The 15,546-nt window shown below is 36.7% G+C and overlaps 1 protein-coding gene across 2 annotated transcripts in view; it reads left to right on the top strand.

The window, feature by feature from the left end:
- The window catches only part of klhl17 (kelch-like family member 17), a 30,510-nt gene extending 16,565 nt beyond the window's left edge, over positions 1 to 13,945 (top strand). For both annotated transcript variants that reach the window (XM_056449431.1, XM_056449430.1), the window contains 8 exons: positions 3,700 to 3,816; positions 4,004 to 4,217; positions 4,577 to 4,721; positions 6,473 to 6,640; positions 8,534 to 8,622; positions 9,172 to 9,245; positions 9,350 to 9,531; positions 11,577 to 13,945. In XM_056449431.1, coding sequence (XP_056305406.1) covers positions 3,700 to 3,816; positions 4,004 to 4,217; positions 4,577 to 4,721; positions 6,473 to 6,640; positions 8,534 to 8,622; positions 9,172 to 9,245; positions 9,350 to 9,531; positions 11,577 to 11,805 — 1,218 coding nt within the window. In that variant the 3' untranslated portion in view covers positions 11,806 to 13,945. The remainder of the gene's footprint in view (positions 1 to 3,699; positions 3,817 to 4,003; positions 4,218 to 4,576; positions 4,722 to 6,472; positions 6,641 to 8,533; positions 8,623 to 9,171; positions 9,246 to 9,349; positions 9,532 to 11,576) is intronic.
- The last annotated feature ends 1,601 nt before the right edge of the window (positions 13,946 to 15,546 follow it).

Raw genomic sequence — 15,546 nt, 5'->3', positions numbered from 1 at the left:
GGCGTTGAACAGAGCATAAGTATGCAATTTGGGACACAACTATTGCTGAACATTTCATTATTGCTTATTTGATGTTTAATACATTCAATAAGTCTGTTTGCTATGAGCAGGTAAAAATAAAGATTCAGTTTATATATGACTGCTTTTATTTAATGACAAAATTGTATACAGTACATGAAGTAAAACTGATAATTGTAGATGGAATGCATAGTCAATGCAACTTTCTGCATCATCATATCAAACCAAACCATGAAACTAGTGTCGGTTTACCACAGCATTAATGCCAAGACATATCTTTACCCTATTCAGAGGGTATTTTCTAGTCCTCCTCTTTATTTGTCCTTCATGGATGACCAACATTTTCAAGGGTACTTGCATGAGCTAGTGGTATTGCAATATGCAATATTCTAGAAATCGCAGATTTGAAATGACAAACTTCTCTTGCTCAAAGGGTCCCTTTGGCCTTCATCTGGACAATATTTCCTGAAAGTCTCCCGTATTTCAAACCCATCTCCCGCCACCCTCCCATGTAACACCTCCCGGTCACCAACTTTAGTATAGTATCCGATCGCCGTGGCTGTCCGAAACGCTGTCCATAGTACAGTTACTAACACCACAAACATCACCAAGAAGCTACACAAAGAGCTGTTTATATCGGAGAACTATTACCTGTGATTGAAATATTGCATGATTATATCACATATTGGGATGAATGTAGTAAACCGGTAGCTATTGACACCCATGGCAGGAAAAATAAATACAATAGAACTCAATGGGTACTGGTTTCCTACATTTTTCAAAATATCTTCTTTTTTGTTCAACAGAAGTCACAAGTGAAGGATTAGTAAATTATGACATACACTTTTGATCACCAACCCCCTTTTTTAAACATATATTTTTTTAAGTATGCTGTACTTTACATTATATGTAATTCATGAAAACTTGGTAACATTTTAATGGCTGTGAATGAAGAGACATGATTGTTTTTTTGGCCAAGGATGATATGGTACAGTACCAGCATCTATCAGCAGGAGCTAACCGGACCATGCTAATCAGCCAAACCTTGACCTCTGCTTCAGCTCGCCAAAGCAAATATGTCTAAACGAATTGCACAGCGATGACACTGATAAAAGTGCTCTCTGCGTCAGCAGCACCTTCAATACAGTGTCAATCATGCACCCATATATACCGTGACAGCAGTACTCCGGTGAGAAGCTGAGACAGCTAATCAGGAGAAAGCAGCCCCTGTTCTCATACGCCACTAATTTCATCAGCTCTAATCCGCTCTCTGCGCAGAAGAGCGTTCTTTTAAATAATCGGAGTGCCGCTGGTATTAGTGTCTCCATGCTTTAAACGCTTGCGTGATTTCATGAAATCCCCCTGCTGTTCAGACACTGATTGGAGAGAAACATTAGCATGGGCTGGCTGATGACGACCTGAATTCTCTTTCTGTCTGTGACTTTCACTCCTAACAGCTGTTTCAAGCTCGAGGCTCCCACTGACCCCATATTTGACCCAGTGGACCTCGGAAATGTTTGTAGCCATGTTAACTTTGCCCTCTGCCACACATAAACAAACAGTCGGTGACAGGAACGCGGCAAAGGTTGCTGTAGCGCTTCTGTGTGTGTATTAGATTAGACGATGGTATTACGTTTGCCTCCAGCAGCTGTGTTGCTGGTCAGTTGGGTTGTAATTCTTAAAACATCTGTCCATGTTGAAGCTGGTCTAATCACACACAAAAAAAGCTTGTGTGTGCAATTTCTGCTAACGGGCGCAAGTGGAATTGCAAAAATAATGATAATGGTCTCCCAGACAACCCTTATCAGCCCTTCCACCACCTCCCTGTCTGCTATTGTTTAGTTTGAAACTCACTCAGCACTATTGGTTCACCTAGTTGTTGACATGTTAGTGATGCTGCCAAACACAGCAATATTTTTTGAGTGAGTTCACTAAATATATGCTGCTGCTTTTACAATTTGTTTTGCAGTGATTTGACATTTTCCATAATGTAACAAAATTATAGATTTATTATAGTATAGACATTGTATAATATAATACTATTTTATAATACTGTGCAAGTTCAATTAAATGTAAATAATTTTCTACTGTTGTTCATATGATTCTTTCTCTTTATATATGTATATACATATATATATTGTATGTATGTATGTATGTATGTGTGTGTGTGTTTATACTCTGTGGCCACTTTATTAGGTACACCTTACTAGTACCGGGTTGGACCTCTTTTTGCCTTCAGAATTGCCTTAATCCTTTGTGGCTGCAGTTGCTGCAGATTTGTTGGCTGCACATCCATGATGCGAATCTCCCGTTCTACCACATCCCAAAGGTCCTCTATTGGATTGAGATCTGGTGACTGTGGAGGCCATTTGAGTACAGTGAACTCATTATCATGTTCAAGAAACAGGTCTGAGATGATTCGCGCTTTATGACGTGGCGCGTTATCCTGCTGGAAGTAGCCATCAGAAGATGGGTACACTGTGGTCATGAAGGGATGGACATGGCCAGCAACAATACTAGAGAAGGCTGTGGTGTTGACACGATGCTCAATTGGTACTAATGGGCCCAAAGTGTCCCAAGAAAATATCCCCCAGACCATTACACCACCACCACCAGCCTGAAACGTTAATACAAGGCTGGAAGGATCCATGCTTTCATGTTGTTGATGCCAAATTCTGACCCTACCATCTGAATGTTCAAGCAGAATTCGAGAGTCATCAGACCAAGCAACGTTTTTCCAATCTTCTATTGTCCAATTTTGGTAAGCCTGTGTGAATTGTAGCCTTATTTTTCTGATCTTAGTTGACAAGAGTGGCACGTGATGTGGTCTTCTGCTGCTGTAGCCCATCCGCCTCAAGGGTGGATGTGTTGTGCATTCAGAGATGCTCTTCTGCAGACCTCGGTTGTAACGAGTGGTTATTTGAATTAATGTTGCCTTTCTATCAGCTCGAACCAATTTGTCCATTCTCCTCTGACCTCTGGTATCAACTGGCATCAACCACCGTACTGCTGCTTACTGGATATTTTCGCTTTTTCAGACCATTCTCTGTAAACTCTAGTGATGGTTGTGCTTGAAAATCCCAGTAGATAAGCAGTTTCTGAAATACTCAGACCAGCCCGTCTGGCACCAACAGCCATGCCAAGTTCAAAGTCACTTAAATCACCTTTCCTCCCCATTCTGACGCTCAGTTTGAACTGCAGCAGAGAGTCTTGACCATGTCTTCGTGCCTAAATGCATTGAGTTGCTGCCATGTGATTGGCTGATTAGAAATTTGCACTAATGGGCAGTTGGACAGGTGTACCTAATAAAGTGGCCGATGAGTGTATTGATAAATTATATTTTATATATATTTTTTACGTTTTCTTTTTAAAATATAACACACATTATGTTTTTTTATATTATACTAAAGTGATAAGTTTCTGTCAACTCAATAGTAAATTGATGTATTTATGTTGATCAATGTAATATATTGAAAACTCTTGTTCAAACAGAGATACTTTTTTGACATTATAATCTGCAAAAAACATCCAAAACCTTTTAGGTCTAAATCTGAGCACATCTGTACCAAACAACATATTACATAACATTCTGAAAGGAAGTGTATTTTTAAAATATTATGTAAACATTTCAGCTTGACTGAATCCTGAGTAATCAGAGCTCTGATTTTGTGATGTGTGCAGGTGCTGGATCTGATCTCTAGCGATAACCTGAATGTCCCATCAGAGGAGGAGGTGTACAGGGCTGTGCTGAGCTGGGTCAAGCATGACATTGATGGGCGGAGGCAACACGTGCCGCGGGTGGGTGCCATTCTGCCTGTCAAAATGCGCTTTTAGCAACATCACCGTAAATCGCAGGATTAATGCTTACAGAGGATTATGTGCCTGCAACTTGATACTTGTTTCTGTATTCCCTTCCTTTGTATTCTCTGATCCTTTCCACACACACACATCTTACCTCTCACTATTTCCATCCATGTCTCTTTAGCTGATGAAGTGTGTGCGTCTGCCCCTCCTGACACGGGACTTCCTGATGAGTAACGTGGATACGGAGCTGCTGGTACGTCACCACTCTGAGTGCAAAGACCTGCTGATCGAGGCGCTGAAGTATCACCTGATGCCCGAGCAGAGGGGTGTGCTCAGTAACAGTCGTACACGACCACGCCGCTGCGAAGGAGCCAGCCCAGTTTTGTTTGCCGTAGGTCTGTAAAATGACAAAAAAAATACACACATGCACCTGTCTGTTATGCTGTGAGCTTTATTTGAAGGTGACATATTTTGCCCCCTTTCTAGTAAACATGTAGATTAAGGGGTGGGAATATATAGTAAGGTCACCTTCCTCTGTCACAAGGGGCTCAAAATCAGAATGTCGTGTTTTTCCTATTGCTTGCAGAAAAGGTCTTACTAAAACAAAGTTGTCCCAAATTTGTTAGGTTGTCCCTTTTCTTGTTTTTTGGGGTTAATAGATGAACCAGATACCTGATTATAGCACTTAAAGGTGAAATAAACATATTTTCATGATATACCACCTTTAAATGTCACATTCCTGTGTGTCTTTCAGGTGGGGGCAGTCTTTTTGCTATTCATGGAGACTGTGAGGCCTATGACACCAGGACAGACCGCTGGCACATGGTTGCGTCCATGTCAACGCGGCGGGCTCGAGTCGGAGTGGCTGCCATTGGAAACAAGCTCTATGCTGTGGGCGGGTATGGAGAGTTTAAAGCATTGTTTTTGGCAGACCAGTAACTGCTATTTCCTTTTATTATACCAAACTGAAGACCTTTGCATTATGGGTACCTTTTGAAAAGAGTTAATGAGGGGCATCAATACCAATGTTTCCATCCAAAGTTGTGAATTTGCCATAAGGTAAGACACTGCAGGGGAATTTTTTTTGGCATCTCCCTCATCTATCTTTTTGGAAAATCAATCAATCTATTATTCAATCAGTCAGTTAGTCTGTCTATCCATGTTTCTATCCATCCATCTATGTACAGTATCTATCTATCCATCATCTATATATCTATCTATATATCTATCCTTGTTTCCATCCATCCATCCATCCATCCATCAATCAATGCTTTAGAGAGGGATATATTATATATGTTGTGCAAATATAATGTGGCTGATTAAATATAAAATTTTCTTTTACAAAAATTATCTGCTTTTTGTGAACACCATCTGGTGCAGGGCTGGGAGGGCATAACCAAATAAACGCAATGACGGACTTTAGGCCGAGGCAGTTCAGAAACACTAAAACAAAACCTGAGGTGTGGTGTACCCTCTGGGTAGTCCATTTAACCATTCACACGATCTTTTGAGACAACATCATGTTTAGGATAAGAATTTATTTGATAAATGTGTTTGCATTTTATATTTGCTTAGCATTTTAATGCATAAAAATATTTAGATAATTTATTTTTTTTGCCATTTTCATCCAGTGATGTCCCAAAATGTGTACGAAATATGTGGATGGAAACATAGCAAATGTGAGGGCATAAAAAATTGTGTTGATTCGCAAGTCAACAACAACAACCTTACTTTTTTTTTTACTTGTTTTTAAATCAATGTATAAAAATTTAGCAAATCCCATTCCAAAATATGAACAAAATCTTAATTATGACAAAAATTGAGATACTGAATAATAATTACAATATATTACATTAAAACAATCACATAAGTTAAAACTATTACATGAAAAGTTTAAATTGTAAAAACTCATCTTTATCACAGTTTCAAGAAAAATGTCATGTTCAACTTTTTTCATATTTTAATAAAAGAAAAAATAAATTTCATAAAAATAAAATTTCATCATAATTTAACGTTTGATCTCATAATTATGGCTTAAGTTGCAGTCACGTTAGAAAAAAAATCCCTTTAGTAACATTTTGTGTGATGTCCATTTTCTATTGACGTGTGTGGCAAATTTACAAATCTGTGTGGTGAGCTTTTTGTGCGGAACTCCTGATTGTACAAAATCCTAGAAACATGACTGAATTCACCTGTGATTTATTTTATTTTTTTCATATTCATTTACAAATTGTACCTTTTTTCTTGTATGTAAGAAATGGTCTTCCATAGAAACAATTTTTATGTACAGTAGAATAAAACAAAATGCAGAAGGCACACAAGTGGAACAGCTCTCGACTTGACATCTTAGAATTGCAGCTTGCTGAATAAAGCAGCCCAAGATGCAAATAAGTGTACACGGGATTAAAAGATAACACAAAATTGATTAGTACATTACAAAAGGAACAGAATGTGCAGGCAGCCACAGTTTCCTTAAGATTACCATGCTGAGTCAATCAAGAGGTTACCTAAGATTAGTTAGGAAATGTGTCAGTTGTGGAGTAATGGATTTCAACGAATAACAACAATCTTGTCTTTACTTGCACGATAAAGACTTAAGTGAAAGATCTATTGTTCCTGTTTGTCTTTTCTCTTGCTTTTCTTTAACCAGGTATGATGGCACTTCGGATTTGGCAACTGTAGAGTCGTATGACCCAGTCACTAATGCGTGGCAACCTGAGGTGTCTATGGGAACGAGGAGGAGCTGTTTAGGTGTGGCGGTTCTGCATGGGCTGCTGTATGCTGCAGGAGGATATGATGGTGCTTCCTGTCTCAACAGGTATACTACTGTTTCAAATAAATTGTAATCACACAATACTGTGTAATAATAATAAATATACATAGAAAACCCTTTTTTTTTTTAAACCTTTATACATATAATTATATCCATGAAAATAATTGTATATTAGTGGTGTAACGGATCACAAATCTCACGGTTCGGATCACATTATGGTATTTTAGTCACGGATCGGACCATTTTTTGGATCAGCCAAAAAGGGGAGGAGACAAATGTAATTTGTTTTCCATTTATTACATAAATAGTACTGCAAGAACTTAGAACCTGAAATTTTATTAAAAATAAAATGAAGAAATAATCAGCTGAATAAAAATAAATTGTAAAATATTCAGTACTGTAAAAAATTAACTTTTACTACTACTACTACTGATAACGCTGAATATATAAATCTAACATTATGATTTGTAAAATCCATGTTTATTTTAAGTCTAATTGTCAATAAATGATTCAGTTATTCACAAAACTTCATGTTTCATTGCTAGATGTGTCATTTTTGAAGAATTATTCAGTGGCATACTTTTGATGGCTGGTTGTCGCTACCTATTGGTTACATACTGTAACTGCTGCCTACAACTTTCATTTACGAGCGTTGTTAAATGCACATGATGGTGATTTTAATCTTTACCATTAACATCTGTGGTTTTAGCTAAACTATAAACTGTTATCCCAGTATCTCTGTGTTATTTGACTCAATCTCTTTCTTGATTTTTTGCGTTTTTCAAACACAGATTTGAATGCAGCGATTCAAAGGATTAATAAACATATGCAGATCACCATCATTTATAATTTATGTGGCGTGGGTGTTGAGATCACGATCTTTTGAGGATTTATTGTGCAGCTTATACTGAATGCATTAATGCAGGCTAAACAAGTAGTGACAGAAAACACCTTTAATGAAGCCCACCACATCCCAAATAACCTACCAAACTTCTTCTGTCATCATTATATTTTACAGGAAAGCCTAAATGCTTTCATACATGTGATTTGAATGATGCGAGAGGCGATCTTTCTCTGTGATCGTCACAAATTTGGGCTTAATCTACCAGGAAAAAACATGTGAGGCCATTTGCGTTCCGAACTGTGGGATTGTGATCCGTACGAATCACAGATCAAACGTTATTTGTTACACCCCTAATATACATTTATATATATATATATATATATATATATATATATATATATACATATATATACATATATATACATATATATACACATATATATATATATATATATATATATATATATATATATATATATATATATATATATATATATACATATATATACATATATATACATATATATACATATACATATATATATATACATATATATATATATATATATACATATATATATATATATACATATATATACATATACATATATATATATACATATATATATACATATATATACATACATATATATACATACATATATATACATATATATATATATATATATACATATATATATATACATATATATATACATACATATACATATATATACATATATACATACATATACATATATATACATACATATATACATACATATATACATACATATATACATACATATACATATACATATATACATATACATATATATATATATATATATATATATATATACATACATATATATACATATATATATACATACATACATATATATATACATATATATATATATATATATATATATATACATACATACATATATATATATATATATATATACATACATACATATATATATATATATATACATACATACATATATATATATATATACATACATATATATATATATATATATACAATTGTCAAATAACTTGACATTTCTCTCCTCCTTTATCTACAGTGCAGAAAGGTATGACCCTCTGACCAGTACTTGGACCTCCATTGCTGCCATGAGCACCAGGAGGAGATATGTCCGAGTAGCCACATTAGGTAAATAACAATGTAATAATAACTGTATATATTTGTCTTCTGTACCTTAGCCCTTCCTTTATGCAGGGTTTCTGCGAGTTACTCAAAGTCAAAGACTTTTAAGAACTTTTTCAAGACCATTATCAATGAAATTTCAGACTTTAACAGGGCTAAATGCTAAGGATTTTTTTTAATGACCCGGTTGGGAGAGCTTTTCAACAAATGATATTGTAAGGAATAAAATTAAGCCATACTGGTAAATTGAAATCATAAATAAATATTTTGTTACACGCTTTGAGATGGATTGTTGGTGATTGGATGAATGTTGCCACATTCGGGTACATTTACATGGACATATGTTTGTTAATATATCATTTAAAATGACTTGACCTACAACACAACATTTCAGATAATATTTAAGACTTTTTAAGGCCTAAAATCTTGTTTTTGAAATATTAGACTTTTTAAGACTGCGCGGACACCCTTGTTCATATGTTAACCAGTTAAAATGTTCTCTGTGGTTTCTCTGGACTGCAAACACGTACCTATTTCACATATTTCGTCTTTCAGATGGCAGTTTGTATGCAGTTGGTGGGTACGACAGCTCTTCACACTTAGCCACAGTAGAAAAATACGACCCTCAGGTAGGTGAAACATTTCTCTCTGACATGCCGAAAACATCTCCAGGATGTGTTTTTTTTTTTTTGTTTTCTCTCCATGGTTAAATGACTAAATATGTATTTTACAGAGTAATGCATGGACTGCCATTGCCAACATGTTAAGCAGGAGGAGCAGTGCAGGGGTGGCTGTACTGGAGGGCATGCTTTATGTTGCGGGTGGCAATGATGGTACCAGCTGCCTAAATTCGGTGGAACGATACAATCCCAAAACCAACACATGGGAAGGAGTGGCTCCCATGAACATCCGCAGGTTCGATTGTGACTTTATGAATTCAATCATTTTCTTTTCGGCTTTATTAATCAGGGGTTGCCACAGCAGAATGAACCGCCAACTTATCCAGCATATGTTTTACCCAGCGGATACCCTTTCACTGGGAAACATACACATACCCATACACTCTTATTCACACACATACAATACAGACAATTTAGTTACCCAATTCACCTATAGAGCATGCCTTTGGACTTGTGGGGGAAACCGGAGCACCCGGAAGAAAACCCACGCGAACACAGCGAGAACATGCAAACTCCACACAGAAATGCCAACTGACCCAGCCGAGGCACGAACCAGCGACCTTCTTGTTGTGAGGTGGAAGCGCTACCCACTGCGCCACCGTGCTGCCCGATTGTGACTTTAGATTTGCCAAAAAAATTTATTCACTCAACCTCATGTTGTTCCAAACCTGTTTGACATTCTCTCTTATGCAGAACACAAAAAAGAACATTTGAAAAATGTGCGTTTTTGTCCATACAATGAAAAAGTCATCAGCCCCTTTCACACAGCAGTACCAGTCAATTGCTTGAAAATAACCGTAACTTAAACGGCATATTAAAAATGGAATGACGTTACATATTTTTTCCCAGGAAAAGCACCATTCACACATCCATTCCAAAATACATTTAAATTCTCTGATAATGTTAACCAGAAATAACTTCTAAACAGCTGCACTTGCATTTGTAGACGTTCGTGGTTTATTTTGTTTCATACTTTTGCTGTTTTTGTCCCAGAGACAAACCGAAATACTGTACTATTGGAGAAAAATGTTGTCGCTAGCATCTGAAGGCAGAGGTGCTATCTACTGCTAAAAAACAGTTATGTTTACATATATAGCTACACAGAGGTCTGTGCAATGGACATTGGTAATTGTAAAGATACATGGAGAAGAGATTGCTTGAGAAGAAAAGAAAAGAGAATGAACACTTCTGCATGTTGAGAGATATGTTTGAGTATGTGCTGCAGTTTGTAAGACCCTCTTTGAAATGAAAGTCTCAAATCAAATCTAAAAATCGCACTCCCCTTTACGTACACATGCGTCAGAGTTGAACACAGCTCTTGTAGATAAAATCACAGGGATTTATCATGCGCATTTTATGACTGACAAGCGTCAGCTAAATGTGTCTGCACAATGAATTCAAAGGCTTTTATTTCCATAAACAGCATGGAGTAAATGCATTGTTGACATCAGAATGTTCTGATTGGCCAGAGTAGACGTCCAATTGCGTTCCGAACTTGTATATGCTCATCCTTTTGTGTTCACACAGCAGAATTCTGTCAATTTACTTATAATGGTAGAGCTTCTCATTCTTGAAAACTTCTGGAACGAATATATTCATTCATTTATATTCCTTTGGCTTATTCCCTTTATTCATCAGAGCGGAATGAACCGCCAAATTATCCAGCATATGTTTTACACAGCAGATGCCCTTCCAGCTGCAACCCAGTACTGGGAAACATCCACACACACTCACACAATTTAGTTTATTCTATTCACCTATAGCGCATGTCTTTGGACTGTGGAGAAAACCTGAGCACCTGGAGAAAACCCACGGAAACACGAGGAAAACATGCCAACTGACCCAGTTGGGACTCGAACCAGCGACCTTCCTGCTGTGAGGCGACAGTGCTAACCACTGAGCCTTCGTGTCGCCCTACGAATATACAATATTGTTTATGCCAATTTGCCAGTAATTTTCCAGGAAAGTCTGGATGTGTGAAGGGGGCTAATGGGATCCAAATTTGTTGTGTTGAACCCCACTGACCTACAAGACAAGAACAGCTAAAACATTATTCATAATAGGTTCATTAATATAGTTGGTGGTTCATTCCGCTGTAGTGACCCCTGATTAATAAAGGGACTAAGCCGAAAAGAAAATGAATAAATTAATCTTCTTTTGTGCTGTCATACAAAGTTTAGAATGACATGAGGCTTATTCGTTTTACAAAATTATTGGGTCAATTGTATGTAAAAAAAAATGGCCATTTTCTAATGCATTTTCTTTTTTCTTGATCTTCAGGAGCACCCATGACCTAGTCGCCATGGACGGATGGCTATATGCAGTCGGAGGAAACGATGGCAGCTCTAGCCTCAATTCCATAGAAAAGTACAACCCTCGTAGCAACAAGTGGGTGGCAGCGTCATGCATGTTCACACGCCGTAGCAGCGTTGGAGTCGCTGTTCTGGAGCTCCTCAACTTTCCCCCTCCGTCCTCTCCCACTCTTTCTGTCTCCTCCACTAGTCTTTGACAAAGGGTAAAAACCCGGCTTAGCTCAAGCGGCCTGCCTTGTGTGGCCAAGAGGCGCAACTGCTCAGTTTGAGCACCAAATGAGGAGCGTTTTGTGGGCCACAGCGCCCTCTCTCTGCCTGGAGGATTACTGCAGATGGTTAAAAAAGGATGAAAAGGAAAAATCACACTCTTACACGCCTCCACGACTGTCACCCTGTAAACCCTAGTGCTTGAAAGTGCAAAGTCATGTTGCTCTGCCATTTTGCGGTCACTTTGTGTATGATATATAACTAAATGTACATTTAATTTATGTTTACATTTTTCTTTTTGAAGAAATGATATATAAACAAGAAAAAAAAATGTACAACTTTAGGAATGTAGCTCTCGACAGGTTCTGCCATGCATGTTTACAAAAATTTCGCCCTGGCAGAAAATAATATTGTAGTGCTGCTGTGCCACACTAGGTGGCAGTAACGTGCAATGCTGCCCTGTCTCACCACAGATGCGCATGGACATTTTAGAAGCAGAAAATTCTCACAAAAACGTGCGAATTCTACACTACGTACACCTGAGTGTGCTCAGATCATGTTGACAACATAATAAATGTTTTATGTATTTTCCTATTTATTCATCAAATGTAATATAAACATATGACACTATTTCAGAGATGTTTGAAGGACCACCTCTGACTGAAGAGGAGATATATAGTTTTAACATACAAATGAACGTACTTATTGCATATCAGAGAAGCACTGGTGTTTGGTATGAAATGTGGGAGGTGTTTAGTGTTTTATCTAAGAAACATGCTCGGTTTGGTTTCTAAAGTCATGTATTATAAGCCTTTAAGAGTTTGAGACTCTACTAATATGACACGTCTAAATCACTAACCAGGAGAAATGTCCAACCAAGACTATATAGCCATACTTAAAAAAAAACAACTAGCTGTGACATTAAAGCTGCACTTTCTCTCTTTCTTTTTTTTGTGGTTCAAAACGGGCGATTGGTGCTCAGAACTAATCCTGATTAAGTAACGGGTAATCAGTAATACTGACACTTCAAAATAAAGCCCTTCAATGTGAGTAACTCGGATACTATAAGCTCCTGTATGTTGTACGTCACAGTATTTTTGTTGTAAGTCTTTAGTTAAGTTTCCAAGGTTGATCACATTGTCATTGTATATTGCATTTTCTAACTTTTATTGCTCATTTGCCAGGGTCGTCAGCTTTGACAGCTTGATCAGATCTAGATATTATGTGTTGTGCTGTGATGTCATTGGTAATAGCCACTACTAATGCATCTTACCTCAGATGGGAAGTTGAATGAACACTGGGTTTGGTGAGTGATTGTTTTTAACTGATGAGAGCGTGGAGAAAAGGGGATTTTTCATACAAAAATTAAAATGTATTTATTTATTTATTTGTCTCTAAGTTGTCCAAAACATGTACGACATTGTTTCTGTACACAATTGGTATTAGAAGAAAGCCTAAGCTGCTTAAGTTTAAACGGTTAATGGGGTCAGTCATATCGGAAAGGAGCAGCTTGAACATTCTGCTAAATATCTGATTCTTTTATGTTTTACAGGAAAACAGTCAAATATGGTTTGGAAAGAGATTTAATTTTTGTGCGATCAATCCCTTAAATTTAGTTCTGCTCTCTGCCATTTCACGTATGTTTTAAAATGTAGTATTATATGATTTCAAAACTTCTGAGAAGTTAGGATTTTATTTCCTTTTTTTTAAGGACTTTGTTAATTCAGAGAAACGTGTTTAAGGTCAGTATACGTTTGCGTCCAGGGAGATCAGAGTGCTCTGTATGTGTGTTTCTGTAGAGGTGGAACATCCTGCACTTTGACAATGACTGAATATATACATGCATAACACACCGCAGGACCACATCCCCACAGAAATCAATTACAGTATGTATATAACCAAATAAACATCCTGAAACTTTGTGCAATGTCTATGTAACTGTGGCTTTTTTCTTTTGTCCTTTTTTCCCCGATCGTAATGTTGTTGAATGTGTTATTTATATTGTGTCAGTTATGTTTTGCTATATTTAAAAACAAACATGAATTTTTGCACTAATGTCAAATGGAGCAATATACTGCTGTATAAAATGAAAACGCACTACTGTAAATGAAATAAAGCTGTTTTCATGTGGAGTGTGTGTGTGTGTATCATTTGAACCAACAGGCACAAGTACTACTGAATGAGCAAACCCATGTTTCTGACTTAAAAACAAGCTGCAAAGCATGCAAGCAAGCAGGATGCAGCTACAATTCCAATATTCTTAAAGGTCCCATGAAATTGAAATAAAGTTTTTTAGATGTTAGTATCAGTATTGTTTGTTTTAGCATATCTATAAGTTAGTATGCTCCAAAACAGTGACAAAATTCACGTCTAGAAGATATAATACTGATATAAACATGTAAAGCTTGTAATTTGTCAGTTCCACCTAAGTGGATCAATGGTTTTATTCACGTCACCTCGTACTTGAGTTTTTCATCAAATCTTGACCAATCAAATGCTTTCTAATATCTGACATGCCCCGCCCCCTTCAAGTCACTTCACATTTGATGCGCTTGAGCTCAACCACTCTCACTGGCAGAGCTGTGATAAAACAAAACAACATTGGTTGATTTTTTTTTTTTTTAAATGAGGAGCTACACTATGTCCCACCTTCTTTTCATTTTGGCTTTATTTCCGTTTCGGTTGAGATCAAACATTGAATAAAAATACATATTTCAAAGCACTTCACTGGGCCTTTAAGCATCAATTTGAGTTTGTTCAAAGTATCTCAGTTTGTTCTCACAAATGTGGCCCACCAGAGTTCTGAGTGGAATATGGGACAGAATTATATTACAACAAAACTCATTGATAAATACATATTTAAAAGGTGGCGATCATAAAACTTGTTCAATTAGACAATGCTTACAAGTTAAACAACTACTTCACTATTGTCACCATTTACCCACCCTCCACTTTTCTTCTACACATTCTTCTGTTAAACACAAAATATTTCTTGAAGAAGGTTGGAATCTGGTATCCCTTGACCTCCATAGTATTTTTGTCTAGCTATGGAAGTCAATGGTAACCGGTTCCCAGCAGTCAACGGCTGAATGGCTGAATTGTTTTGTGTTCAACAAAAGAAAAAAAATAATTTGGTTTGAACGGTTAAACAGTTTGAAACCACTTAAGGGTGAACAAACGGTGAGTAAATGAAATTTTCATGTAAACAATTCATTGTCACAAGTCACAGGTGTCAAACTCAGTTCCCTGAGGGCCACAGCGCTAAAACAGTTTAGCTTTAACCCTAATTAAACACACCTGATCAAACTAATCGAGTCCTTCAGGCTTGTTTGAAACCTACAGGTAGAGTGTTGAAGCAGGGTTGGAACTAAACTGTGTAGGTTCTGTGGCCCTTCAGGAACACCCCTGCCTTAAGTAATAATGTTAACTAATGGCTTATTACCTGCCTATAATAAGATACTTCTGTGTATTTGTACTTAAGAAGTATATATACTGCATGGTCTTATTCTACACAATTACTTTTGCTGCTTGTTCAAACTACTTATTTAAAATGAGTTGAAACAACACAGTTCTTACGTTTTTTCCAGAAAAACTTAATAGTTTTATGTTCAATCCACTTAAATTAGTAAAAATTATTAAGTTACTGTAACTTAATTGATTTGTGCTGGCACATTTTAACAGTGTACATCCCTAATCCTACCCAATAACTAAACTACTACCTAAATCAGCAG

Source organism: Danio aesculapii, chromosome 23 (genome assembly GCF_903798145.1).
Source record: "Danio aesculapii chromosome 23, fDanAes4.1, whole genome shotgun sequence".
In the NCBI taxonomy this organism is placed as follows: Eukaryota; Metazoa; Chordata; class Actinopteri; order Cypriniformes; family Danionidae; genus Danio; species Danio aesculapii.
Note: the sequence above shows the minus strand (reverse complement) of the source record. Positions and strands in the feature narration are given on the sequence as shown.